Genomic DNA, 27,949 nt, shown 5'->3' with positions numbered 1-27,949 from the left:
GCATCTGTCAGCACACAGAAACAGTCATGAAGTACCTTAGCGTAGGTACACAGCACTGTATCTTAGAACTGAGCAAGCGATTCATTTAGTAACCCAAATTTGAGGCATCATTTTTCTCATTCTGAAGAAATACTTTATCATAATTGCATAGTTTGCACACTTTTTCTATCATCCACAGAAAACCCAATGGTTCAAAGTTCCCGCTCTTGGGTGGAAGAAATTGGAAGACAATAGAAAACAAAAATACAAGAAAAGCCTCCTTAAAACCCAGATTTATGTATTTATTTATTTGAGCTGGACTAGCCATAGAAAGAAATATTTCCTTTTCCTCTTTGTTGCTTGAGTTCTCCAGGCATGCTCAGGGTCCAGACTGTGGTTTGGAAGGATCTCAATCATTTTGAGCATCACTTGTAATGAGGCATTTACTGGACTGAATGCTCTCATTCTGATCGAAAAACAGTTCTCTTATTTCACTTCTTTCCTCACTCACTGAAGTTTCTATCTGCTCTCTCCATGGCACTCTGATGAGATAATGCTAAGTCCAGTCCCAAGCAATGACTCTGAGTATGTATTTCACCACTGTTGTGGTTAATTAACTTGTCAGATAGCAATCCAGAAGCAGTTGTATATACATGTCCTTCAGGCACTCTGCATATTTTATCTTTGCTGTATCTCTAGCTATAACCATAGCTGTGATAAGAATGCTGAGATTCATCTTTTTATACCTCGCTCTTCTCTTGCCAATCCTAACTTCCATTTCAGCTTTCTCTCTCTGGCTCCAGAGGCAAAGAAAACAGGCATCAGTGATGGGAATGCCTGCCAATGCTGCTGGAGCAAGCCAGCGCTGATCCCTCTTTCCAGTAACATGTCCTGGCTGAGCGTGTCCAGGCTAAAAAGTCATTGCAGCCAAACTTACACTTCCCCAAAAGCAGCTGGTATCAGGACAGCGCTGTCATCGGAAGTTTGTTAAACAGATAGCCTTTAGGTCAGTGGAGAAACTGGAAGCAGGTTTAGGACTAGCTCTTTCTAATTCTGCAGGGCACTTCTCATTCTTATTTGCACGAATAATACATACTGCCTTGAATTGCTTATCCTTTCAGAGAGCTGTTAGGGTCTGTGCAATGAGGGAATTCAGACTAACTGAGCTGAAAGAGACATAAAAGGATAGAAGACAACACCAAAAAGACATGGGCAGGACTCAGGTACTTGATTCCAGACTTTCCTTGCTTGGATGCTTCCTAGCTCTGGAGAAAACTCTGACAGATACTCACTTTCTCTTGTGCAGTATGCCCGGGTGCCCTGAGCTGCACTGCTTTAGGTGCTCAGAAGAGTCCCAGCTTGGTCAGAGAAAGAGTTCAGCCTCCAGCCTGCTCTGCTCCCAGAGCAGGACTTCAGCTCAGCCAGGAGGCACCAGTCCCACTGCTCTTGGCTTCCAGGTCTCAGAGGTGCAGACAGATGCCATAGAGGCTGTTCAGGGAAGACCTGAGAGCTCTCTGACAGCACTCACCATGCTCAGGAAACTCCAGTGTAAGTAGGGAGCCCCAGTTACAACCTCTGCTGCCAGAAATGCTCACACGTATTACTGATTAAGTGCCAAACAAATCTCATCTTGGGGGCAGGAACCACAGTTCAGAGCTCCCCTCTTCCTCCTCAGTGCCCTAAGCATTAGCCCACAGCCCCGCAGCTTTTTGTTTCTTCTATTCATGCTTTCTCTCCTTCTAATTAATTTTGGCTTGGTGGCACACATTCAAAAGGAGAGGGAAGGGTGTTCTTCCAGGATAAGCTGTTGCCTTGAAAATAGGACATGTAGATTTGAATTATCTCAGGCTGAGAAGGGAACTGAATGCAAATCCCCTGCTTTCTCTGCCAGCACTGTACCCACCTCTTGTGGTGGGAAAGGCGCATACTGAGTGCTCCCAGAGAGCCTCCTTGCAGGAATGGGCCCTGCAGGACTGCTTCTCCCCGGAGCCTGATGCCCTTAACAGGACATCTCAGTGAGGTAATTACCTAGCAGCCTCTGGCTGAGAATCTAGACCCTGCACGACCCTTTTCTCAGGGTTTCTGATAGCTAATCAAAAGCATCAGAAAATAAAAGTCGGTGATAATGTCTAAAATTCAGTATGGTAACAGTGCTTCCAGGACTGAGCTGAAATGTACAAGTGCTAAGCTGACCTTAGGGTTTGGATGAAACAGTCTCACAGCTGATGTTTTTTTGGGGAGGGCTGACAAGTGCTTTTCTGTCATAACCACTGCCTAAGCATTGTTAGCAACAGACCTGTGTTACTCAGAGCTAGTCAAAGCAGAAACTTCACAAGGTCATCTCTGGGCATGATCTTTGTGAAAAAATTCAAACAGATGTTCATAAGCTGGGCTTACATCACCTGCTGGGCTTACATCTCCTGCTGGGAGGGTGTTAAAAGACAACAGACAGCTTTTGCTGACCCAGGCACCCACAGGAGATGCCCAGAGAAGGAACTCACCCTGTCCGTTAAGCCCTCCTATCCTGTGTGCAAAGGGTCCTCAAAAGCAATCAGAAAATGATTGCTGTTTTGCATAACATTGATTCAATATATACATATATTCTCCTGCCAGCTTTCCCTATTCTTTGAGAAAAGTCAAGCTTACAAAAAAAAAAAACCAAAAACACCCCAGATATAAAATTAAGCAAATGTCCAAAAGCCAAACCTCATGTTTTGCTACATTTCAGTTAATTTACACTAACAGGATTTTTTAAAATTCAATATACAACATCACTGCCCTGCAATAATTCTTCACAGTATGGTACAATTCACTACCTTATTTTTCTTCTTGGTCCACAGTGAATAATCCAGCATTGCATGTTTCATAGTCTGAGTCATACAAATGTTGAAATTGATTACACAGAGGCACTGGAATAGTGTCTCATTTTGCTTGTTTCAAGTTCCACTGAAATTTGCTGAGACATTTACAATTCCCATGAAACTCAAAAGCTTTTTATTTTTCCCACCCACTATCAGAACAGAGACACAGAGAATGGAACACGTGCTCAGGAATGGCATGAACGCTGAAAACCCCAGATACTGTCCAAGAAGTGAATGTGAGACGAGTATGGCTTGAGCTGGATTTCCTCTAGCAGGGCGCAGGTACCAAAAGCACATGGGCACACTGCTAATTCTCAGCACACTGAAACCTCTGTGACAGTCACTATTCCTCTTCCTACAATAAAGTTTTCTATTTAATGAAGTCTCTGCTTACCAAATTTACCACTTATAGCCCTCCAATACCACTTGAGACATCAGAAGAATGCAACTGGATCCTCCCAGTACCTTCTACTCCAGAAAAAAAAAAAAAAAAAAAAACCAGACCCAAACCAAACCTCTTAGTACTATTCCCATGCCATGCAGCCAGCCTCCTTCTAAGCCCCCTCCCCTTCCCCATTCTGGTGGTTTAGCAATGAATTAGTCGGAGTCTGTTGACCAAAAAAAAAAAAAAAAAAAAAAAAAAAAGAAAGAAAAAAAGAACATTGTTGGCTTTTAAACTTGGCTTTTGCTTTAAAGAGTGGTTAGCTCCCAAGAGTGGGTTGTGCCCTTGTTGGAACCAGTACAAAACTGGAGGAAATTTGCCACAGGAATGGGGTGAATCCAGGGTTATTTGTCACTGTTCCTCACATTGGTGCAACTGACTAGATCTTTCATGCTAAATACAGTGACAAAGTATCATAGAATGGTAGCGTTGAAAGGGACCTTAAAGATCATCCAGTGTAGATCAGTGCTTGCCATTCTGGGACGGATCAGAAGTGCTGCCTGCCTGACTTCCCCAAGACAATCACAGGTTCCACCTAAATCTCACTTGTGCCTAACTGGAAGAAGCACGCAGCTCAAAGTTAGAATAAATGTGGATAGAGTGAAAATGGCAATGGCAATACCTACTTCAAATTCTGAATATGCTGCCCATAGAAAACCGTTAGTGGAAGGCTGTAAGAATTTCTAAGATTTTGGTCCATTTAAATAATTGTGCTACACCCAGTAGTGCAGACCTTCATCCCCCTGTAAGTACTGTACAAACCTTTCATGCAACACGTATTTGTCTTCCCTCCTTCTGCAAGCCTTTGAGTGCTTAAATGGGGGCTCTGGGGCAGACCAAGAGAGACAATGGAGCAGCCTCCCCAGCTCTCTCATTAGTCCTCCTACATGACCAGGACTGAGCAGGATTTTCTGCACAGCATGTTCTTCCTCCCTAATCTCACAAGGCGAATTCAAACACATCCAATTAAGACATAGAGGAAGCTCTAGCTCGAAGGAAATAACCTAATTTGTATTTCACTGGGACATGAGGGTGATACATCCATCCTTATTAAAGCAAACAGAACAAGGATAACAACACTCTGCAGTCCAGGACCAGAACACAGCCCTTACTGCAAATTAAGGGTTTAAATATTATTTTTATGAGGATTATCTTTAAAGGAGCACTGCAACCCTCACTGGCCAGATCTAACACCCTCTGGCACAGAGTTGTATTTCTGACCTCTTCTGACCACACGACAACCCCACCTCCCTGTGAAGGGCCACCCTGCATGTGTCCCATTACACTTTGCAGTGGTACAGCTTACTTTGTGTGTTTCACACCTTATATACCTGTTGGTATTACTTGCAACACAGTCCTTCAATACCACTCTGACCAACCGGTTTCCTGTAGTAACATTTGAAAGTGACATCTTTGAAAAGTTACACAGCAGAACTACAGTGGCCTCTCCACACCTCCCTGCCCCAGGTCTCCACACAGACAGGCCCACCGTGCTGCCACAGGGCCTGTCCACCATGGGGCATCGCACACCAGCTCCAGCCTTGTCTGAGCTGTCAGGAGCTCAGTTTCTCTTGCACCACAAGCAGTGTCCCCATCCAATGCACTGCTAACTCCCAGCAGTCTCTCCAAACCACACTGACACTGAGCCAGGCAAGGCCGTGACATCCCTTCAGGGACAGGAGGAATGCAGGAGAACACAAGAACACAAACACCCACAGTCTGGTGGAGTCTGCCCTGGGATCTACAGAGCCAGCTACCAGAATGACTCTGGAAAACGTCCTTTACAACTGCTCACCATGAATGCAAAAGGTCAGTGGTGTCAAAGCTGCTGAAGAGGTGGCAGCTCAGGTGGGCTGCCTGGCTGTCTGAAAAGCAAGGATTTGCCTGGGAGATGTTTTATTTTGACGTTGAGGGCCTGAACAGCCTTACATGCCTTCATGACTTTTTTTTCTAGAAAAAGTAGGTGAAAGTAGGTAAGGGACAGAGCTGCAAGACCTTACATACCCAGCACAGCAGACACTTGAGAACCTTGAAACAGTTTACAGGTGGACAATTCTCCTACTGAAAAAATCTCACTGAAATGCAGTTTAAAATTTGACATGGTCAGTGCCAGCATTTTTTAATAGACCTTTCCAGTTCAAAATCACACAAAATTCCTGCTAGGGTCATTTTAGTTTGGCACTTCCAGGTCAGCATCTCTCCCCCCTTCTTAGTGTGATTCTGTTCTTTCCCTGTTGGAGATAAACTGGGGGATCTGCATACTATTTTCTCACTGACTCATTTTCCAAATACAGCCATTTAAGACATATTATTTCTGCAGGCAGCCATCCCCTTCAGACCTATCATAAAGAAAATTCATCAATCAATAAAGTTAATTTTCACTACCCCTGTGGCAGCCACCCACCCCAGCAGATGTTCAGAAACAGACTACAACAAAGCTGGAAACCCACTCGGATCAAAACATCACTCGCCAAAGTTCTCCTACAGTTAACACTGAAATTGATACTTTATCTACAGTAGAGAACAATGCAGAGAGCGAGGCCATGTTCTGCTTCCTTAATTAGCTAACCAGAAGATTAATAAGCAGCACCAATGAGTCCACTCTCACTGTGTCTACTGTCAGCCCACTTCTGCTCTAAATACCGTGGGAAGAGGAACCCATCTCACTGTGCCTCTTCCCATAGGAGGTCCCCCATAGAAGGGGAGCACAGTCTGGTTCAGGGATGCTGAGGAGAAGCTGCATCTTCTCCAGAAGTCAGCACCAATATGTCAAGAAAAGTTATTAACTGAAGCAGGCATTCACTGAGATTGGAGGCATGGGGAGAAGAGGCAAAAACCCTCCATTATAGAGTAAGGGACTTCATGCACAAAACAAACCTCATGGAATGAATGAAATGCAGTACCAGTGAAGAGCACGCCTGCTTGAAGGATGCAGAGCAGAGAACTGGGACCTGAGATGTGGCCCTGCGGGTTCTCTGCCTCTCCCATGCACAGGAAGGGGCTTTTCCAGGGAGCAGGAGTTGCTTGTGGAGGATGTGAGGATACCCCTGGCTCTGCCATTGTGCTAGCAGGGAAGGAGTAACTGAGGCCCACAACTGCACATTCAGACCCTCACAACTGCACGTACCTGTGACTGCTGATTTAGCAGCAATTTCCATCCTTGCAGAGACAACTGGCACCAGGAGAGCCTGTTTCAAAGAAATTAATTGCTGTAAGTTTGAGCAGAGCTATTGCTACAAAGAGAACAAAGGCATTTTTTTGACAGGGAAAAATCTTCTGGAGAAGTCAGCACCTGGTTCATTAGGAGATCCAACTTGAGAGGATGGAAACAGGTAATGCAATGCAGCTGGCTTCTCAGGTGGACTGGTGGTATGCACAGCAAACAGAATAGGCACTGTTGCAGGTAAATTACCTACTGAAACACACAGCTTCATAAAACTATGGCTTTTGCTGCTTGAACAGAATTGATAACAAAAGGTGGTGTGCAAAGTCCTACAATTTCAGTACCTGTGAGCATATCTAAAGAGCTTAAAACATGGATGTCCATCATGTGCCTGACAAAAGCTCCTGAACATGACTGCCAGTTTTCATTCTGCTTACTGCTGGCTGGCAGAGCATCAGGGCAATTTACTGCGGATTTTCTACATAATTGCCTAGCACAATTGCTAGCAAAGGAGCCCAGCACCAGCCACATCACCTGTTGAAAATAACAGATCCTGAAGATTAAGGGTGTGTTTAGAAATCTTTACCACATAAGAGAGCTGGAGGAGCTGAGTGCTGTTTGGTATGCCAGCTCTCCTGGTGCTGGAGCTGCACTATTTAACTAACGCCAAGCCCCTAAAGGTCAGGGCTGATGACAGACTGCACACAGATGGGGCTTCCAACCTTAGCATAACTCCCGGCAGCTGTCTCCTGCACTTAAGGCTAGTTTTTACCTTACCACTGTAAAGGCATTATTTACAATTCAAAATCCGCTCTTTGTCACATCTGAACCCAAGAACAGCTGCTCTGCGCTGATCATTAAGGGCAGTAAATTCTGTTCTAACAGCTCAGTGCTCAAGTGCTGGCTTTGCACAGGAAAAAGGCCAGATATTAATAAATACTGAAAACATCTCTAAAACCATTAATAAGTTGCTTTTTAAAAAATAAAACAACCCCCACCAAAAAAACCTCTTTTTCCCTCAGCTCCTAATCTGTTGCACAATTCAGTGAGTTATATTTTAAACCTCCTGTAGTTCTTCCCATTCAATAAACTGTTTTCTAGTTACAGAACCCTCTTCTTTTGCTGCTGCTGCATTTGTAGCCTCCCCATGCTACTGAAGGGCTATCGCTGTTGAGAAAGGATCTCCACTTTCTGACCCTCCAGTATTGATTTTTCCTTGCTGTTGACTGCAGGAAAAAAAAAAATAAATGCCTGGGGCTTTCGGGAAATTGTCAAAAAGTAATTTTTCTTTCAATGCAAAGCAGAAACTCTCCATACGTAGTCCTCCCGTGGCCAAAGCCCTGGGTGTGGGTGACAGCTCCATGTGCTTCTGGAGAGCCATGGAGGAGCCTCTCCCCAGTTCCTTAGGGCAGACTCCTGCTTTCTCTGTGTCCTGCTCTGGAGCTCGGGTCTTGCACACATCCACACTGCTCTGCTGACAGCAATCAGCTGTGTGCTGCTCCCCGTTTCCTCTCAACATCACTTTGGCATCTGGCACTGCTGGCTTGCTCGCATACCCATACAAGTCAGGGGAAATATTCCTGCCTTCTCTTTGTGATTTTGTAGAAGCACAACTAGAGCATCCAAGTGCTGCTTGGAAGGGACCCACGATGCTTTGAGCATTCTTAATTCAACCTTCATGGGTCATCACTCAACCAAACTGGATTTCTCCTCCTTTTCTAAATATTACTGAAGCATGAAGAGATACAGATTCAATTAAGCCTCAACTCCTCAAATTAAAAATGTGGATGTGCCTCATAGCCTGCTGCATCAGAGGTGTTCATACCTGTGGGCTTTCAGAGATACGTATAATTGATCCTTTACTGAAGTGGAAAAAAACACATTCAACTTAGAGAGTAAATGGAAACAACCACCAGCCTCTGTGGGACTACAGTTAGATAAGTTCTCTTAGCAGCAGGCTGCAACCCAGTGTGCTTTTCTCTTGGGACACGGTATCTTTCCTTAGAAGTTATTAATAGTATGAAGCACTATCCAGTGCTTACTTTCTCACAGCAGTGTTTTATTTATATTCACAACTGTGCACTCCTTACAACATTGTTTTCCACAGCCTCCACCCCCAAAGAAGTGGTTGCTCTGTGGGCAGATAAAAGCAGGGCAGACATAACAGCCCCACAGACCGTGCCTTCCCCTTCCATTACCTCCCTTCCCAACTTACGAGCACTGAAGTTGGTTCACTGTCTGCCACTGGCAGCCTTTGGTTGAAAATAAGATTTTATCCTTCGTAGTATAACATCCTAAAATAAGCTGTACTGTTATTAATTGTTATATTAACATAAATTTGCACAGCCTGTCACTTTGACAAAACTTCTATATCAACTCTATGGATAAATTGTCAAATCAGATAGGTAATACTTTGAACAAGCACGTTTATCCTCTTGAAGTATTAGCCAGAGAGCTCTTCAATAAAGCAGTTATTCGAAAACTGAAGAATAAGTTACCTATCACTTACGTGAAGCAGATTAGCAATGTTCTTCCATTCATTTATAAGGAGCTCTCAAGGCCGCTTCTTTCCTTTTCACTCTCACCTCTTCACTCAGGAGCAAGGTTCTGGCAATCGGCTGAACTGGAGGCTGCATGCATCCAAGGGGCACCCACTGGAATTGCACCTTCATTTTAATTTTTCAATGCAATGGATTCAAACACATTTGGGAACTCGGAGAAAACAAATGCTGTCCAGATAGACAACTCTGAACACTGTGGCAGAGATAATATACAGAACTATTTAATATATGTGGTATGAAACCAAAGATGTAATCTACGTACACTGCTGCAGAGTAGGTTTTACAATAAATAGTGGTAAATCTGTCATTTCCAGCTTCCTAACACTGAACACCAGAACAAGTGTTATTTTTTGCAATGCTAACTTTTCCATCAAGGCCAGGCAAATTGTTCACGTGAACCTGGTTTTCAAGCTACTGTGCTGAATTTTGTGACTCCTGTGGAATTAGGTAAGCAGCCCTTTGTATCACATGTAATTCATTTATTTATGAGAATTTATTTATGAGAATGATTCTCACACTGTCCGTCTCAGAAAAGACCATAAGATCAGCTGCTCAAAGGTGTTTTCCTGCTGGGAACTCTTCCTGAGCAATAAGGCTGTTTAAAAACTCAGCATCAGAAACCAGCAAAGCACAGGACAACAGTGAGCTTTCTGGGAGTCAGAGCTCCAGGGGTCCTGCTGGTGGGTGCAGCATACATGGGCACGGAGATGAGCATACAGAGCACCCTATGCCTGGATCCCCTTTAGACTTTAGAGGGATGAGCATGAGAATAAAACATTTTAAAAAGTAGTAAAGACAAAAATCTTACAATTTTGGGAAAAACCTGAACAGAAATGGTGCAGGAAGGACCCAGCACTACTGCAGCACTAAACTCTGTGCAGGCTGCAGCCAGGAGGACTGGAAGTCTGCAGAGGCATCAGCACACACGTTACGCATCTTCAATCAACAGAGGATGAAATGTAATCCAAGAACTTTCAAATTTCTCCATAGCTGGTATAAAGCACAGCTTTCTTATCAATAGTTTTATCATTGACATTATTTTCTGTACCTATAAAGGCAATTACTGTAGTTTTTCGTGTACTGCCAAAAAGGAGAAAACCTCACCTATAAATAGAAAAGATGGACAGAGTGTTTCTGACTATAAGAATGTTTTCTCTTCCTGTGTTAGCTTAATGGGACAGACGCCAATGCTTTTTTATGAATTATGAATGCAGCAGTCTTCTTTCCAAATGAAGATGTTGGAAGTCTGCCACTGCAACGAGGTGCTTGCCTTACGTACTGCCAGCGAATTTCTGTTTCTTTAATGAAAACTTGATATTAAATCACTTCTCTCTTGACAAACTTGCCTATAATGATGTTGCACAGCATATTCTCTTCTAAAATAAACAACAGAACATCAGGATATAAGGAGATTTGAATCCCAACTCTATTAACACAGAAATTCATGCGCTACAGCCCTGAAGAAAACAGTGTACAAACAGTTTGTACACCACCTACCTGCAGGTCTGGCTCCAGGAAGGATGTACAGAGTCCTCCTTCAATAAACCACAGGCAAGACAGGTAACTGATCGTACATTTGTTACTAGTCCTGTTTTTTCTATCCTTCTCCTCTTCTTAGCTGCCTTAAACAAGGAAAACCTTTAAAATAACTTTATCAACTTTTTTTCTGGAAATCTTGTTTGAGGAAACACTGCTTACAAACTGCACAGGAGCAGAACTTTGCAGTTCAGAACTATTCAACAAGCATCTGTTTCATTAAGACTGCAGAGACATTATGCAAAGGATTTTCTTGAGTGACCAAAGTCTCAAGAACGCTTCTAAGAAAAGGGAAATTATTAGTCTGTGACTAATAGACAAAACTTACATATTTCAAAACTATGGAGGTCAAATACTTGACATGAAGAAGGTCCCAAGGAGAGCCAGAGAAGCTGTGCCCCTCATGCTGACACACAGCAATAAATACCGCCTCATGACTGCTCTTGCACTGCTGACAAACCCAAACCACCCATGGGAAGCATAATGTATTTAAGCATATGTATGCATTGCAACATACCATGCATGCCTTCACACTTGGAGTTCACAAGCAGCTGCTACCTTTTTTCTGCTGTCATCTAGAAGAATTTTACAAGAGTATGCCAAATGCTCATTGTCTCAAGTCATTTTAACCAGCGACCCTTTCTATCATTTCCTAATCTGAAACAGATCTCAGATCTCAAGGGGTGGTAGCACAGGTTTCACAGCATCAGCTCAGGTAAAAAAAATACAACTTCTCATGAATAACACCTTTTCCTCCTTTGTTTTTCATCTTAGTAACTCAGCACGTTCATGTATTTTACAGATGGGAGCATCAATTCAGTCATCTTTGGTGTTCGGCAGTGTTTGTACCCATTAAGATTAATGGTAACACTCTCTATGATATTAATGTGAACAAAATCAGGCTCTGTAAGTATATTCTGTTTTTTTCTCTGAGGTGAAATATTCCTGCATTCCATTTTCTGCTCTGTACTTCTGTGAGCTGATAGCACACTTCCATGAGGAAGATATAAAGCCAGCTAAAGTTTTAATTGAAGTATTATAAAAAAAATAGAGAAAAGTCAGATAAAACCAGAGATTTTTTTATTGCACAAAATAAATTATATAGAAACAAAGCAACAAAACAACTCTTATTGTAGGCTGCACAACAGATGTCACAACATGGATATATTTATTGCTTTGAGAAAGGAGCAATTCAGTGCTAGTAAGCAGATTAGTTATACTTCTTGCTCATCTAGATTTTTCATAAAATTAATCCAACTGGGCTAGAGGCATCTTGCAGCACATGCGCCATACCAAACTGTAATTTGTTATCAGCAGTTATAGAGGTGCTGTGAACATTCTTGACATTAGCATGAAGCACTCAATTTAACATCACTGGTACTGAACCTTACTGGTAGGTAGATCATTAGAAATATTACAGATCAATTATATTTAATACATAAGATTCCAAAAGGTCCATTTACACAGTGTGCACAAGCTACTGCTCTGAAATAAACCTTGTTAACACACATGGAGATTCATCTTCAAACAGGCACACGTCACTCTGCACCAAGCGGCGGAACTGTGGTGCTCTGACAGAATGAAACTTCGTGCCAGCACTCCCTTTACCACACTGTAGAACTGCTCACTACTAACTCAGTTAGAGCCTTCTCTTTTCTTTCTTTCCCTACGACCATCACTCAGTTTCTGATGATTTTAGTGCAGACGTAAAGAATATTCATTTGGTGAATTAAATTTCACTGGGTGAAATTTACAGCGCACTAAAATCCTTTGAACCCCACCTATTTGCCTCTTTAAGAGGCACAACTCTGCAATACGTGCATTGCATTCATAGCTCATGTGGATTGAAGTTTTTAAATGCTACTTTGCAGAATCTGAGATGTTGATCCCCAGTGAATTCATATGTAGATTAGTAAAAATGATAAAACATACAATATTCAGATGGTAAAATACATTAGAAACTGATCACTGACAGGTCCTTGTGAAGCACGCATGTTAATGAGATGGTGGCATGACCTATGTTGTCAATGTTGTCTGAGTGAAATTCTCAGCTTATTTCACAGTTCTGCAAGTATTTACTGAATGGAGCTTATAACACTGCATCTACTGCTAGCGTAGGCTATTGGATCTACAGTATTAGATGTTGAACAAGCCACCAATGAAAAAAACACTCAGTGAGGAAGAGGGCCATTTCAAGTCTTAGCTACAATGAAGGATAACCAAAATAACTCCACTGATGATTTCCACCACTGGGAAGACCCTGGAGAATCCCATTGAAATTAAATAGATGTGGACAAACAGCAAACCAATAGGCTCATTGCTCTCCACTAGTACTTTAATAAAATTCCTTGGTTTACTTTTTCTTTTTTAAACTATGTAAATCCTCTACGCAGAATCAAAACACATTAAATCCACTATACAGAATTTAAATAGATAAGGATGAAGTTTCAGTGGTCCTTACAACATTACAAGAAATTAATTATTCTGAATTTAAGAAAAATACTATTTGGATAAGTGCTCAGATACTTCAGTGACGCAATCATACTCCATGCATGTACCTGGCTGTAGCTTCCACCAGTGGAAAGTTACTAAACTTGACTAGTCTGGTATGTTTTATTGTCTGGGGGAACTGTATTTCAAATACCATCTGTAAATGTAAACATATTTACGTATAAATCTTTGTAGGTTTGATAAAATACAAAGGAGTAAACAAATAGGCCCTAAAAACATCCATTAAACACAAACACCACCAAAAAATTGCTAGCATTTTTATAATCATTATGAAGTAGTAACGATATACGGCAGGATGAAGCTAATATCAAAGATGAAGAACAGCACCACCAACTTAAGTTTTGCAGTTGGGTTTCTGATCGCACAAAATAAGTAATGGCACAGTCAGACACGCTGCATTCCATTAAGGTAAGAAATGCATTTAGCCCAGCTGTACTAACTATACAGCTTCACACAGAATAAACATTCCATAAATCAACAAAAAAATGCATCTGAGCACAAAAAATGAAACATATGTAAGTGATTCTCTAAGCAGCATTTTGTCTTATTTTTTTCTTCCAAAACATTAACATAGACAGATATTGGACCGATTAAATATCTACAAGTGCTTTTCCTTTACAAAAATACATATATTTTTAATAGTAGGATAGACTGTCATTAACAATGACCTGTGTTTTTTCACTTCAATTTGAATGATTTATAAGCTAAGTTTTACAACCACAAAAAGGTTTATTTGTAATATGATGTTACCACTTTTGACAAAAAGCTTAGAACATTTTATATTTTAAAACAAATCAGCAACATAACATCACAATATGTTCTATGAGCTCCTAAGTACTGTGAGGGATGTAACATTAAAAACTGATAGCTACTGATCAAACGCAAGGAAGCATTAGAACATTATTACTGCTCACCATAGGCTCCTTTCTTATCGTAACTTGGATCACAGCTTATATAAGGACACTTAGGCCCCCATCCCAAGAAAATTCCATTCAGACCAACGCTATTCAGCAGCCTGGAACATCCTACCATTCCGGCTCTGCATTAATTAAAAATGAAGAAAAAGGGGGAAAAAAAAGTTTTCTCTTCTCTCAACAGCTAAGTCTGCAGTAAGGGAAAAAAAAAAAAAAAAGAAACACTACTTCATGCTTACTCTAAGATGATTGTATTTGAGGAAAAATGACTGTCAGTAAGTTTTTAGATCAAAATGTTTCAGAATCAGCTAAATAATTAAACTGCTCTGTTACTTTCCAGTTTAGCTAATCACTATCCTGGAAAAGGAAGGTATTTAGATTTATTTATTCTATCTTGCTCTGCACAAATAAAATAACTGATTTCTTGCTAACCAAAGGTCTCACACTGAGTACAGCAATGCCGTTTGCTAAAAAAATATGTATAAAAATCTGTAAAACAACCTTAGTATCTTCTCATTATCCTCCAAGTCTGTCCGTTCCACCCTCCAAAATATCACTGAACTACAGCTAGAAAACCCCAAAGTAGCCTGGTGAATATTTTGTGCTTCGGAAGGTTCACAGGACTGACAGCACACTGAAGTATTTTGTCAGTTCACAGGCCAGGTATAGCTGACACATCAGTAACGGAAGCCTTCGTGCTCCTCTTTTCCAACATTAGCTACACTCACAGAGCTGCTCACAGTGCGCCAGCTCAACCTGTACGCTAATCCCGCTTGTGTTGGCTGCTTTGTTTTGGGACTGCTGGGTGTGCGGTGCGGCATATCACCAGGCAGGGAGCCCCTCTCTGCCAGCCCCAGGGCTAACCCTCACCACTGCACTGCAGGAACATGGCACTGCCTCACTCACACCAGTTTCTTGGTGGCTTACCTTTGGCATTACGTAAGCCCCTTGAAACTACTAGGCAACCAGATCATCCATAAAAATATTTTCTCTTTTAATTTTTTTTTAATGAACAAACTAAGTATCTGACAGCAAAGAATAATTTTGAATCAATCAGTACGTTATATTTTTCAGAAAGAAGGGAGCACGTTTCATTTTACCGCATCAAAATTCATGAGACAACAGCAAAAACGTCTATTTACTCAATATGCTATACTACAAAACACAATTTGAGGAGTAGAATACCATCAGAAAATATGTGCCTTGCACTTTGATAATAAACATCTTTATTATAACTTCATTTGTAGCACAAACCTCAATATGTTAACTAGCAGCACAAATGTGTCACTGTTGCAGCAATTTTATCATATAGCAATCGCCTTACACTCTTATGAAAAATGCACAGTAACCGCTCCTGTCCATCTCACCCCGTTAAGTGCCACATTAGTAACCCTGTCAGAAGTATTTGCTAAAAATACATGTAAAATTTACTTCAAAGAAAAGTATGTGTAATAGTTTAAACATGCAAATTCGAACCAATGCCTCTCTTTGGTTAAAATTAATGTAACTGCAAAAGATTGCACTTGCAGACATATTTCATTTCAGAACATCACATCCATCCTGAGCCTACAGAAGCAGATTCTGGTTCCCTACAAGTACAACAGGTAGCCAGGACCTTCCCACCAGCCTATAGAGCTCTTCCATTCCACTGCCACAGCCCACCACTGCACAGATCTACATCTCTTACAAGAGAATGGAACAACATCCTTACAGAGCTGCAATAGAAAGCCACCTGAATTCAGATTTATGGCACATACCTGGGGTGGAATGATCTCCATTAGAAATCTCTTACTAAATCGCCTGTTCTGGAACCTGCTGTTTTTATCTGATCTACAGGCAGCGTAGTAGTGGGAAAAAAAAACCTCAACAGGTCGATCTGCTCATGAAGAAAAAATGCTACCACTATAAGATAATCATCCAGGGGACACTCCTGCAAAAGGATGTTTCAACTGAAGTCTGAAGGCCAGATTTCCCATAAGCCATAAAAGTGGTGGTAAGTGAGAAGGTAGAAGCTTTTCACTTTTCTTTTAGTGTGGATCAAAGCTCGTGTCTTGGAATCCATCCTAGAACATGCTCCAGTAAATGGCAATCCTTCCTCAAACAGGTATCTCTAGCTGAACACCACATGGAAGCATTACCTTATTCAGACTGGCTATGAAGGATTCAAAATACAGAACTCTGAAAACCTCACTGAAATCCAGGAGAGACTAACTTAATCCCAAAAGAAAACATGAATTTCTTTGGCATTAAGCACTAGCTTTCTAATGCCACAGTGGCACCTGATTCTACCTTTTTCTAGGACATGCAGTGGAGTTCCAGAGTGTCACCTATTGCATCTCAGAGCTAGGAAATGGATGCTCTGGAGCTTTTATGGACTTGATTAAAGCATGCCCATAAACCTTCTGTCCTAACAGACAGCATTTTGGTACCTGTATTGCAAAAGGAAGTCTGTCACATAGTCTAGGATTGTTTTGCTTTGCTTTCATCTGCAAACTCTTTTACAAGAAAGTCCCAGGTTCTTCTGAGAATCTCCATCCTGTTCAGTCTTATCTATTAAATGATTCTTACATGGGAAGACCAGAAGACTTGCAGAATGTAACTGTGAAAGGACACTCCACATGTTCTTCCACATTATTAGAGGCTGTACCTATGTGAATGTCCCTCTGCAAGGACAGATGAATTACCACATTATTCTTCTGCAACTATTCTCTTCCTTGAACATATTTAGTTCTTACCACTTCTGAGCAAATATAGACAAGTACGATTATGCTATGTATTTGACCAGTAATTTATGTAGCCCCTCAGCCTGTTTGTTTTGCTATGTAAGACTGGTTTTGAACAATTGCCTGTTCTGGAGAATTTCTATCAGACATAGTACCTGGCAGAGCTGGAGGCTGTTCCTTCTGTTGCAAACAAAAGGAACAATGCAATTCAGAGACTGGTTCAGTGAAAGGACTATAAACATTGGTACATTTTGTTATTTCAGAAAGCAGCAGAGAAGGAAAAATTCTTTTCTTCTCTAACAAAGTCATGCCTAACAATTGCACAGAGAAGGGAAGAAATGGAAACTCTGGACCATTGCTTTGTCTGCAGTGGAGAAGAGTCTAGCTTATGCCTAAAGGGAACGCGATCAGTCTCTTTCCACCTATATATATACTGGAACTGCTTTTGATAACTGCAGAAGAGAGAAGTAGAATCAAATCTTTGGAGCCTAGGACAAAAAAAGATTCAGAATTCAAGGTCACCTCATAGAGAAAATGAAGTAATTTCAATATGAAAGTATTCTTTTCACATAGTTTCTACTGAGATAGACAATTTGAGATTGAAAAAAAATAACGCATTTATTTTTCTTCTTGTTTCATGTGAAAGAAGGCTTCTCAATACAGAGCGACCATGAAATATTCTTGCTGAAAATATTAAGACTATTGATAAGATAGAGAAGCAAAGATTACCCTGCCAAATACAAATAATGGGTTTAAAAGATATTCTGTATTAATAATCAGGCACTTCATATAATATTTTCAGTAAAGTCAAAATAATACTTTTTAGAACTTTTCATTATAGCTGCAAGCTAGCTACGTATGCACAACACTCATTGCATACCTGCTAGGACCCAAATCCCAGAAGCACTCATGAGCAGTAACTACTGTAGTGATGAGTCGCTTAAGAACATTACAGCAATCTTATTTGGCATTTCATACAAATAAATGTCTTCTATAGCACTAGGCTCGCAACTACATGCAGTGTAGTAATGCATGATGGAAGATGCATTTCTTGATTATCGAATTCCCTACTGTTGGAGATTTTATAGGACCTCACCTGTAAATCCTAGCTTACAGTTTGTTGCTGGACAAATGCAGCATACATCAATGTCCAATAAAAACTTGCTTAAAACTTTTGTTAATAAGTTATCCCAGAGTGAAAAGCAGATAATTTTTTTCACTTTCAGGGAAAAAAAGCACCAAATGTGCTAAATAAGAGATAGCAAGGTTAGGCAGTAGTGTGGATTTTTTTTTCTTTTTTTTTTTTTTTTTCCTTTTTTTTTTTGTTTCAGGCTTATTCCTCTGCAGCTAGGTTCTGGCAGTATGGAAAAGATCAGCAAGTGTGACTGTATGCAGCAGTCTGCTCAGTGATGGAATATGGTGTAGTTTTAATGGAATGCTTAGTACTTATTCCACTTATTCCATCTTTGGCACATAGGAATCTGTACGTGCAATCTTGTAGACCTATGCTGTTCAGATATCTTGGCACAAAGGAATCAAATATGCCTATATGTAGATACATGGCACATACGTACTACAGAGAAAAGATTCTTGTAAGAAAGACAATGCCTGTGTTATACAAGCTGCCCAGTTAGGATATGTATTTCACTGGTACTTTGCTGCTATAAAAACTATTAAACTAGAACGGCACTCAGGAGCTTTGCCATCAAATCAGAAATGCATTAATTGTAGGTAGTTATGTAGATTATATACATTTAGAAGCATTTAAAAGCATAATTCTCAGCTGGGAACATTGAATCATGTATGTCTGTAATTTCCATGCTTAAAATGAAGATTTGCCTTCTGTAACCTAGCTTGAAGTTTCATCAAGAAAATACCATGAGTTGCCAGTATCCAATTCTGATCAAGACAAACTCACAGTTCTCTGAACTGCGACTACAGAAAGTCAGTCAGTCAGTCAAATCTTCTGCTGGGATGTCATTTAAAAGCCACTACAAAGTAGTCTAAATTTCGAGGGTCCCATTAGCTGGATGCAAACTTCTGTGTAAGGTAACTGAAAATGGATTAAAATTAATGCGCTGTTTGTTTTTTTTTTCCCCCCATCAAATCTGTTCAAATTTGACAAACCAGCAAAAGTTGAGAAAAAAGGGTCCCCCGAATCAAGCAGAAATTATGCTTAAGAGTCCTACTGCTAGTTTTGTGATAAAACGGAACAGGCATTTTATGTTAAGTGACTCTACAGTGAAAACTCTGGTATAAAAACACATAGCATATATAAAAATTGTAAGGTGTCATTTGCATGTGCATGTCAATATTTACAAATAATATCTATTTCTACCATACAAAACAATTGTATATAACAAAGATAGCAATGACTTGCACTGAGAATGAATGCTCTGATCTGACAAGCTGCTCCACGTACACAGATGAGCAGGGCCCTCCTGACACAGAGCGTGTGGCTGTTTCTGTGAAGCAGCACATCACAGCTCAGGTGGGCAAAAAGATGACCGCTTCCAGCAGCCCGCAGGTGCACCTGTTCCCATTACAGCGTGAGGAAAAGAATGCCTACACCAGTCGGCACGTTATGCCTGCAGAACGGAGCAGCAGCTTCCTTAACATTTTGCTTCCCCAGGTTCACTGGCATCTGCACAATATGTGCAACCTTGACCTGCAATGGCAGGTTTCCTAAACAGACTGCTACTGACAGCATTGCTATTTCGGCATGTTGTAAGGGCTTCGGAGTGCAGTGGCGGGACTTAACCCAACGATATGAGGATTCTTCAAGTCAATGTTAGAAGTCCTGCAAGTATTAAAGGGGCCAGATTTAATCCACAACATGCACGTTTCTCCTACAGAAACATCATAACGTACGTGAATACACATTTACAAAGAAGTTACAGCCTTGTTTCCACCTTCTATACTTGATCCCATGGTAGTCAAGACGGAATTTTCACTTTGTCCTACCCAAGTATGATTAGAGTAGTTTCTGAAACGCTAATTTGGTTCCTTTCTGATGTATGCAGAAGGCTTAAGGACATAAATAGCTATCTACGATACTAGTGGGTGTGCACTAAAAAGAATACAGTTATCTCCACAGCTTTTGAAGTAAAAAACTCATTTGACTTGTAAGCAGAGCAAGACAACGGAAGACTACAGAAAACATGCGCATTACTATGCTCCCTGCAACTTTACCAGAAACCTCAATAAACATTCTATACTAGAACCATTACACTTGCAGTACCTAAGGCAATAATCACTCTTTTACCCAGCACTATCAGGTCTCAGAAAAAAAAACAATGACCCGAAGAATTATTTGGTCAGACTGCTTGTCTTCAGTATTGCATTGACTCTAATTTTATGGAAATAATTGCATGATGAGACTTCAACTAGTGAACCATTTCTACAACGAATTCTATGCTCCAGATACTCTCAAGAGAGATGTATAGCATAACTAAAGCTATATGTTATTCTGTTAAGCTTATTATAAACCTTTACCCGATCTTAAAAGGAAGTGCTTACCACAAAACGCAGTAACTACATGTAGATTCTGCCTTGACTGTAACCTCACAATGAAATTTATCTCATAGACAGATTATTTTAACTTCATTTCTATAAAGGTTTTATTAGAAGAAATGTTATCTGACTAGAAGCCATTTTCCAAAGAAAAGCCATATCCCAAATTCCAACCTCTAGGGTAGCCATAAAAAAGTGCAATCACGAAGGCTGCAGTGCTTTTAAGCAATACTGGTAGAATCTATTTAGACAATTTAAAAGTCCTTTTTTGAATTATCACGTTCTACACTCTTGTTAAGGGTACACTGCAAAAGGACCGCTGCACACTCATGAGTGAGCTATACCTGGACCCATAAGAAGCTTATCAAGAAAAAGGTAGTGGCCCAACCACCACTTTTCTAAATATATTTTCTATACAAAATATTTTCAAGGTATAATCCTTAGCTATTTGTACAGTACTCTATGATTTAAACAACAATATTCAGTAAAATAGTAAGCGTGTGAAACTGCAACACCACATGGAATGAGCACTCTGCCATTTTGCTAGTGTGATCAACACGAGGACCAGAAGAATTTTGTAACACGCAAGCAAAAATATTCCAGAGTTTTTGAATCTTGACTGTACACTTCATGATTTTGGCTATGACTTGCAGCACACTTGTAAAATTCACAAATATCTTATGCACATTTCAGTAGCAGAATGGCACTTGGCTTGCTCTAATAGAAACAACAAAGATGCAGTTGACAGTTTTAAGAAAGACAATGTCCTTATTTGCATGCTGAAAATCTGGTTGTGTCCCCCTAATCCAGGCACATCCATTCATTGTGCAATCTGTCGATGGGTAAACAAATAGTGCAGGATTCATCACAATGGGATTTGGCCCTTTGGTCTAACCGAAGTCAATTCTAGGTCGATACTGAAGTACCATAGGGTAAGACTAAAAACAAAAGCAAGAGAAAAACAACAACAAACACAAGAATAATAAGATATATAAGAATAATAAGAATGAAGATATGATTCATTAAAAGTACAAAGGAAATACTATTAATGTTTACCTTAAGAGCAGTAAGAGGTTATTCCTCAAACACAGACATAGAACTATTTAAAATATAAATAAAATGACTGCAATATACATTTCAACAATTCCATTGCTGTCCTTCAAAGCTATATCTTATTTCTAAATCAAATACAGTTATTTGTTATGAAAATAAAATTCTTACATCTGACTTTTACATATTTAGTGACTTTTATGTTTTATGACAAACATGTTGGATTATTCAAGTAACTTTTTTTTGTGTTGCTGTGACTGAGAGTAAGCAATTTTAACTTTTATACTATGTAAAATAAGGTCCATTTACAGATGATGCATATAGTTTGATTTTTAAATATACAGAGATTCCCATAGGCATAGTAGCATTTAGCACTAGTTAAATGGGAGCTAGGTTCCTTTGGTATTAAATAATAAATAAAGAAAGAATCAGATAAAATTGGTGTCAACTGACATACTGAAAAATGAAGGCTAAAAGTTTTCCCCTCCTTGAAATCCAAACTCCTCAACTTCATAATTTATGATACATAATCTGTAGTTATTATTGGGAAAAAAAAAGAAAAAGTGAATAATCTAATGGAATCACTGAATTGGCCAAAGCTGTTGTGGTATGGGAGGTAACAGAGGGTTTCCTGGAAGTGCTGTGGAATATCTGAGCACCTGTTGCCAGAAGTTGTGTTAACATCTCATTTCTATCAGTCTTTCAGCATTTTATTGAAGATGTTTTCCTCTTACCTTATTGATCTGTTCTCATAGCAAATAAAACAGGCTAATCTTACTGACTCAGAAACTGTATGGGCCTCTGCCACAGAGCATGGCTAATTTAAGTCTTGATTTTTCCCAATTTGGAAAAAAAAAACAAGATAAAACTGCATCCTTCAAATGCAAGATAGATGAACTTCAGATACCAAGAAAGAAAGAGATCACTGCAGAGACCTTCACAACTTAACAAACTTTTTGTGTTAGGGTAGAAATGACCAGCAGAACTAAATGTGACCATAGCTGCTGGTGATTTACAAACTGTAGTGCAGAGAAATCAAAGCATAAAAACAGAGGTATTCAACAGCAGCAAGAGCATTTAGGAAGAGAAGACATGGAGCACCATGCACAGTCTGCATGAGCAATTAACAAAGGTATTTGGAGAACAAATGACTTAGTTCCTGATTTTTTCACACAGGATATGACTATATTATTTAAATACTATTTTGGTTGTTCCTTTTTCAGAACAAATATTTTGATTGTACAAATTCTAGCTAAAAGCACTCAGTTCTAACTGGAAGTCCATACAGGCAACATCACTAAGGCAACAGGAAACAACCAACATCACTAAGTGTTTTTGCAAGACTGAATGCTACTTTGAAAAACTACAAACCAACTGTACAGACCAAAAATGAAATAGGTTGGAGTGATTCTAATTACTGAAGTAGGTATGACTGTAAAACAAATCACTCCCACCCATAGTGAGAGCAACCCTCAATCATTAATTTTTTGCTCAAGAAAAACTATTACTTCAGACTTTCAAAGTAATTTTTAGAAGAAAGTTCAGTTGAAAATTATCAGTGAGCAAAGTGAAATACTGAGGTGCTTAAGAAATGTGCAGATGTGATACTTAGGGACATGGTTTAGTGGGCACTATTGGCAGCAGGTGGATGGTTGGACTAGATGATCTTAAAGAGGTCTTTTCCAACCTTAAAGATTTTATATATATATATATATATATATATATATATATATATATATATACATACACACACACACACACTGAAAAAGAATACCAAACTGATAATGAGATTTAGGAATCAACTTCAATTTGCAATTTCTCTACTTGTTTAAAAATAAAATATGAATTGTCATAAAGATACAAAACCACCAATATGGTCTCTTTTGTTTCACACTCCCTTCAGTTTTGGTCCTTTGTCAGTGGTTGCCCAATGCTACTTATTAGAAAGATGAGATAAGAAGGGAGATAACCCTTCCAAACTGATGCAGATATCAGCCTGAAGAATGAAACAAGATAACTGGCCTAATGGAAAATAAAAGATAGAAGTCTTATATTTTAAACCTACAAAACCTGGTGATTTGAAAAGGTTCTATTAATTTAATAAAGCTTTCTTTGCATGAACAAAAACGCTCAAGTCTTGCTTGTGGTATTTTTGCACTTTGTAGTGAGGTATCATAAAAACTCCAATTTGGATTACAACTGTAGTGTTTACAGGACCTTACTGACTGTAATATGTACAGTCGTGAGTGCCTCTTACCTGATAAAAAGTGCCATCCTGTGAGTAGACTTGCGAAGATGAGCAGTTCTGACACCGAAACTGCGAAGGAGATGATTTTCTGATCAGATAAGAGGCATCCACAGCTGGACATAGACATTTATTGTTCCTTTTTTAAAAATTCAGTTGTAAAGTTTAAAATTTATTGACTTGTTTAAAACAAGAAAGACTTCTGTAATGAACAAATGGATATTGCACTTAACTACTCTACCTCTTGTAAGGTCCACAGGTGTGCCAGTAAAAGCTGGTGGCCAATGGTACCAAAAACAAAAATAAAGGATTTACTTGATCTTCATCCAAAGGAAGAGAATTAATTAGCACTGCCACTACTGTTACTTTAAAAGATCCAACACAGCTACAGAAAACAAAGCTACAGAAGCCCAGATGTTACTGGATTTATTACCAGCACAATATAATTTTTACAAGTTTTGGACTGTTGTCTCTGACTTCAGGGGAATTACTTAAAACTACATGAAGGAAAAGATGAATACATAGCTGACTGTACCATTTATACAAACATAGCTTAGATTTGTAAGTAAGAGCTGTCAACTCTTCTACTCATTTAAGGTTAAAATGATAATTCTGAGATTTTAAAAAATTGTACCCAGTACAAATAGTGTCCTTTTTGTCAGGATGACAGTTACTGCTGCTTACAAACCACTGCAAAGACCAAAGGTCCATTTGTAGGCAGGGGTTGCAGGATTAAATTTTATGAAAAGAATTCCATTATCACTTAAGTTGTTGCCTCAAAATTTCTTAGTAGTACAGCCAATGCTAATAAAAGATAAAATGGCAAGGCAAACAGACACTGCTGGTTTCAAGGCAGTGCTGGAAAAATGGTACTCACCGGTGCAACTCTGGGGTTTCAGTAACCAGCAAATTCCAGTGCAATACTACTTTCAAACTTAACTAATAATTGCCTATACATATTAACTCCCTTAATTCCTATGAAATACGTCTTCATTTTTCTCACAGAAGGTAAAACTAAGAAATTTGCAAATTCTTAATACCACAGAGTGCTTAATCCTGTCTTCTCTGTCCATTTCCCACTGCACTTTAAATCTGAGCATACAGATTAATAAATTACATTAACTGCTTAAACTTATCACTCCTCCAATATGCCTGCCACTACCAGTGGAGGTTAACAAACTTGCTCATAGCATTAAGCAATAAGGAGCAAAGAGCAACCAATAGCCAGATATAAACAAATGGATACATTTAGAAAACAAGAGAAGAAATGGAGATATGAGTCCTAACAAAAACTACTAGGTATACACGACAATGTAAGGGCTACTAAATTAAACAAAAGCATACCTGAAAGAAAGGTCTTCAAGTCAGTGAAACATTGCAGCTCTAAAATGTATGCACACAATAAGGAAAACCCATCTAGCTGTATTACCTGGTTGTTAGTCTTTGTTATACGGTGCAACTAAAAAACATGGGTGTAGTACTCACTGAAACAACCATACACCAATCAGATTGCTCCAATAATTTGCCAAAGTTACAGTTTATTACTGACTGAATAAAACAGATTCTAAATAAAGAACTGCTGGACGCAGATTCGTAAATATTGTGACGTAAAATGTCACTAAAAGGAAACTTGCAGAAAATGAGTAAAGTGTGTGGGTTTTCAGACAGCTTACTTAAAATTCTGAGCAGACCTTTCGTGCAAACTTTGTATACCTTTCCACTTTAAGCTTCAGAATCTGTGCAATACACTTGCTGCCGGGTTTCCACTCACTAGATTCTTTTTCACATAAGAAATCCAGAAAACACGCAAAACGCATTTTTAAGGACAGGTCGTTTTGAAGGGAAACAGAAGATATTTTGTACCAAGCTGTGAGAGCATATAATAAATATCCCCAAACACCACTTATTAATAACAGAACAGCATTTACGTTTTCGCCTCTTAGTCTCCATCTTGTCATATAGATGAACTCCATAGTATGATCCTTTCCCATGATTTCTCCATTGCATAGTACATCCAGCTTAAAATACAACAGAACAAATGGTAAGACAAACTGATGTAAGAATTAATGACTAAATGAACTTTTAAGAGCATCCCTGAGAACTAACCCCAGAACTTGTCTTATTATAAAAAGCTTAATAAATACAACATATTGACAATAGGCTATTTCATACAGTAGTGTTCCAATTTACATTTTCACTTCTTTGTTTCCAGTGAAGTTTTGGTCAGGAGGAAAATGTACTAAACTAAGTAGGAAATTATTAGTAGACAAAACTTGTCTATATTTACCAATACTACACAGTGTTTCTCTGAAGAGAAAGTCTTATGTTGCTTATTGAAGGCCTTCTTGCTACATCAATGCTCTTCCAAAACCAAACATACAAGATCTTGGTGCTGTAATTCTCAGCTTTAAAAAATAACTTACGAATTAACTTTAAATGTTTTAGTTTAAAAATAACTATAATTACAAGGAAAATGCATGTATACAGACATGTTTCTTTATTATCTGGGAGGACTAGAGGCATAAGAAAAAACAAGTACTTCTCTTACTGTGAAGGATATTACAGCATCCACTGAAAATCTATGACTATTCTTTCATCACAATAGCCATAATGCTTTCCTACTTCCAAGAGGAAAAAAAATGGCAAGAAATGTTAAATAAGCAGGCATCACATAACGCATGACCTTAAGATGTCAGAAATAGATTAAATCAGTATAAAACAAAACCAGTGACACCAAAATGGCTGGTTGGAATATCATGATACTGTGACAACTCTGCAATAACCTGTGTACCTGATCCTACTTAGCCCTACCTCTGACCAAAGCTGGGATGCTACTATTCATTAAAGGAAGCCTAATGTGTGGATCCACTGAGTTCTGTATGAGAACTGACTGAAGTCAAAACTCCTGTATCCCTGAGAAGAAGGAAAGTTGATGCAGGAGTTTCAGGCTCCCTACCTCAACTCTACATCACAACTTCTACCATGTCAGGAAATCATCTCAAGAAAACAGTTCTGGCCAAAATCAAATCACTCATAGAGAAAAGACATCTCTCTCTCTCTCTCTATTAAATTCTGGAAGTGGTATATTTAACAAAAAAAGCCAACACATCTTCCTTTAGAAAAATTCAAATACTATTTTTGTCACTTATACCTAAGGATAGGATTCTTACCACAACTGTATGAGTTGCACCATTGGCAACGTCTAGTCACTGTGATAAATAAGGACTCCTCATGTAAGGGCAGAAAATATAGCTTAGAATATTGAAGAATACTTAGTGCAAACTCACAAGTAAATATGGCTAAATTTCATTTAAAAAAATACCACTTTGCAATGAAATAAAAACATAAGTAACACTCTTCCAAATGTACCTCATAAGAACTTGGAAGTTTTAATTTTAAGCTGAGAAACTTCTTGATAGTTCCCACGGTTACTCGAGTAGAGCAGCGGATAAATTTCTTCATTAAACCCTAAAGTGACAGCAGAAGAGAAAAACATGTTAGAAATTACAGAACCATGCTTTCTCATTTTTTCATTAAATAGCATGTAAACAATTTCCAGTCCAAGGACAGCTGTAAGTAATCTTTTTTCCAATCAGTAGCCATTTTTACCACTCTCTCTTCTAACTCATAATAGCATTGTAGCTTCATTCCTGCTCACTTTTTTTTTTTTTTTTTTTTTTACAAGATTTGGATTCCAGTCATTCAGTACACAACATATATGAGAAGTAGTTTCATGTTGGCATGTTACGACAACTATCCTGAAAGTGTGAAACAGCTCTCTCACAACTAACTTTCAAAGCAACTCCCTGGTATGCCATAATCTGCTGTATAAAGCAGTTGTATACCACTGAGGCTGGAAGATATTGGAGCTACAAAAAAAAAAAAAAAACCATCCACAATAACCAATAGATAAAGCTATTAAATTCTTAAAATTCCAAGATGCGCTGAAATGCCTCAAACAAAAGAGACTAACTAAAGGTGGAAATAAGACAGGTCAATGTTGTCTCACTAAAACGTATTGTTATAGAATGATTTAGTTCCAACAACAATAGCACCACAGATTATCATTGCTACTCACTTTTACTACATTGTCTCCTGACTGCCCATTGTTGCGTAAACAGTCGAGGCAGATAGCAATCTGTGGGTCACTCCTGTGATAGTCTTTATCTTCCTCATTTTCATCACACTCCTCATCAACTTTGGGTTTATCAGTTTTGGGGCTTTCTTCTGTAGAATATGAAGATTATTATTTAAGTATAAAACAATTAGAAGTCACAGCACCAACAAATGCTTATTTGAAATAATACTTAATATTCAAGAGCATACTTTCCTTCAAATTAACTCTGCAATTTTAATTTTGTGTATTCTTAAGTTGATCAATTATAACCTGTGAAAATGAAGTTTTACTACTGACATTTTGAAGTAAAATGCACAACACATTCCTATGTGAT

The 27,949-nt window shown here is 39.1% G+C and overlaps 1 protein-coding gene across 4 annotated transcripts in view; it reads right to left on the bottom strand.

The window, feature by feature from the left end:
* Positions 1–11,600: 11,600 nt before the first annotated feature.
* The window catches only part of PCGF5 (polycomb group ring finger 5), a 56,723-nt gene continuing 40,374 nt past the window's right edge, over positions 11,601–27,949 (bottom strand). For 3 of the 4 annotated variants that reach the window (NM_001277361.2, NM_001397261.1, XM_046942904.1), the window contains 5 exons: positions 27,577–27,725; positions 26,868–26,966; positions 25,427–25,516; positions 23,511–23,570; positions 11,601–21,141 (listed from right to left, as the gene is read on the bottom strand). In NM_001277361.2, coding sequence (NP_001264290.1) covers positions 21,094–21,141; positions 23,511–23,570; positions 25,427–25,516; positions 26,868–26,966; positions 27,577–27,725 — 446 coding nt within the window. In that variant the 3' untranslated portion in view covers positions 11,601–21,093. The remainder of the gene's footprint in view (positions 21,142–23,510; positions 23,571–25,426; positions 25,517–26,867; positions 26,967–27,576; positions 27,726–27,949) is intronic. The other variant, NM_001397262.1, reaches the window with a different exon arrangement.

This window comes from Gallus gallus, chromosome 6 (assembly GCF_016699485.2).
Source record: "Gallus gallus isolate bGalGal1 chromosome 6, bGalGal1.mat.broiler.GRCg7b, whole genome shotgun sequence".
In the NCBI taxonomy this organism is placed as follows: domain Eukaryota; kingdom Metazoa; phylum Chordata; class Aves; order Galliformes; family Phasianidae; genus Gallus; species Gallus gallus.
This window is presented reverse-complemented; position numbering and strand designations above follow the sequence as displayed.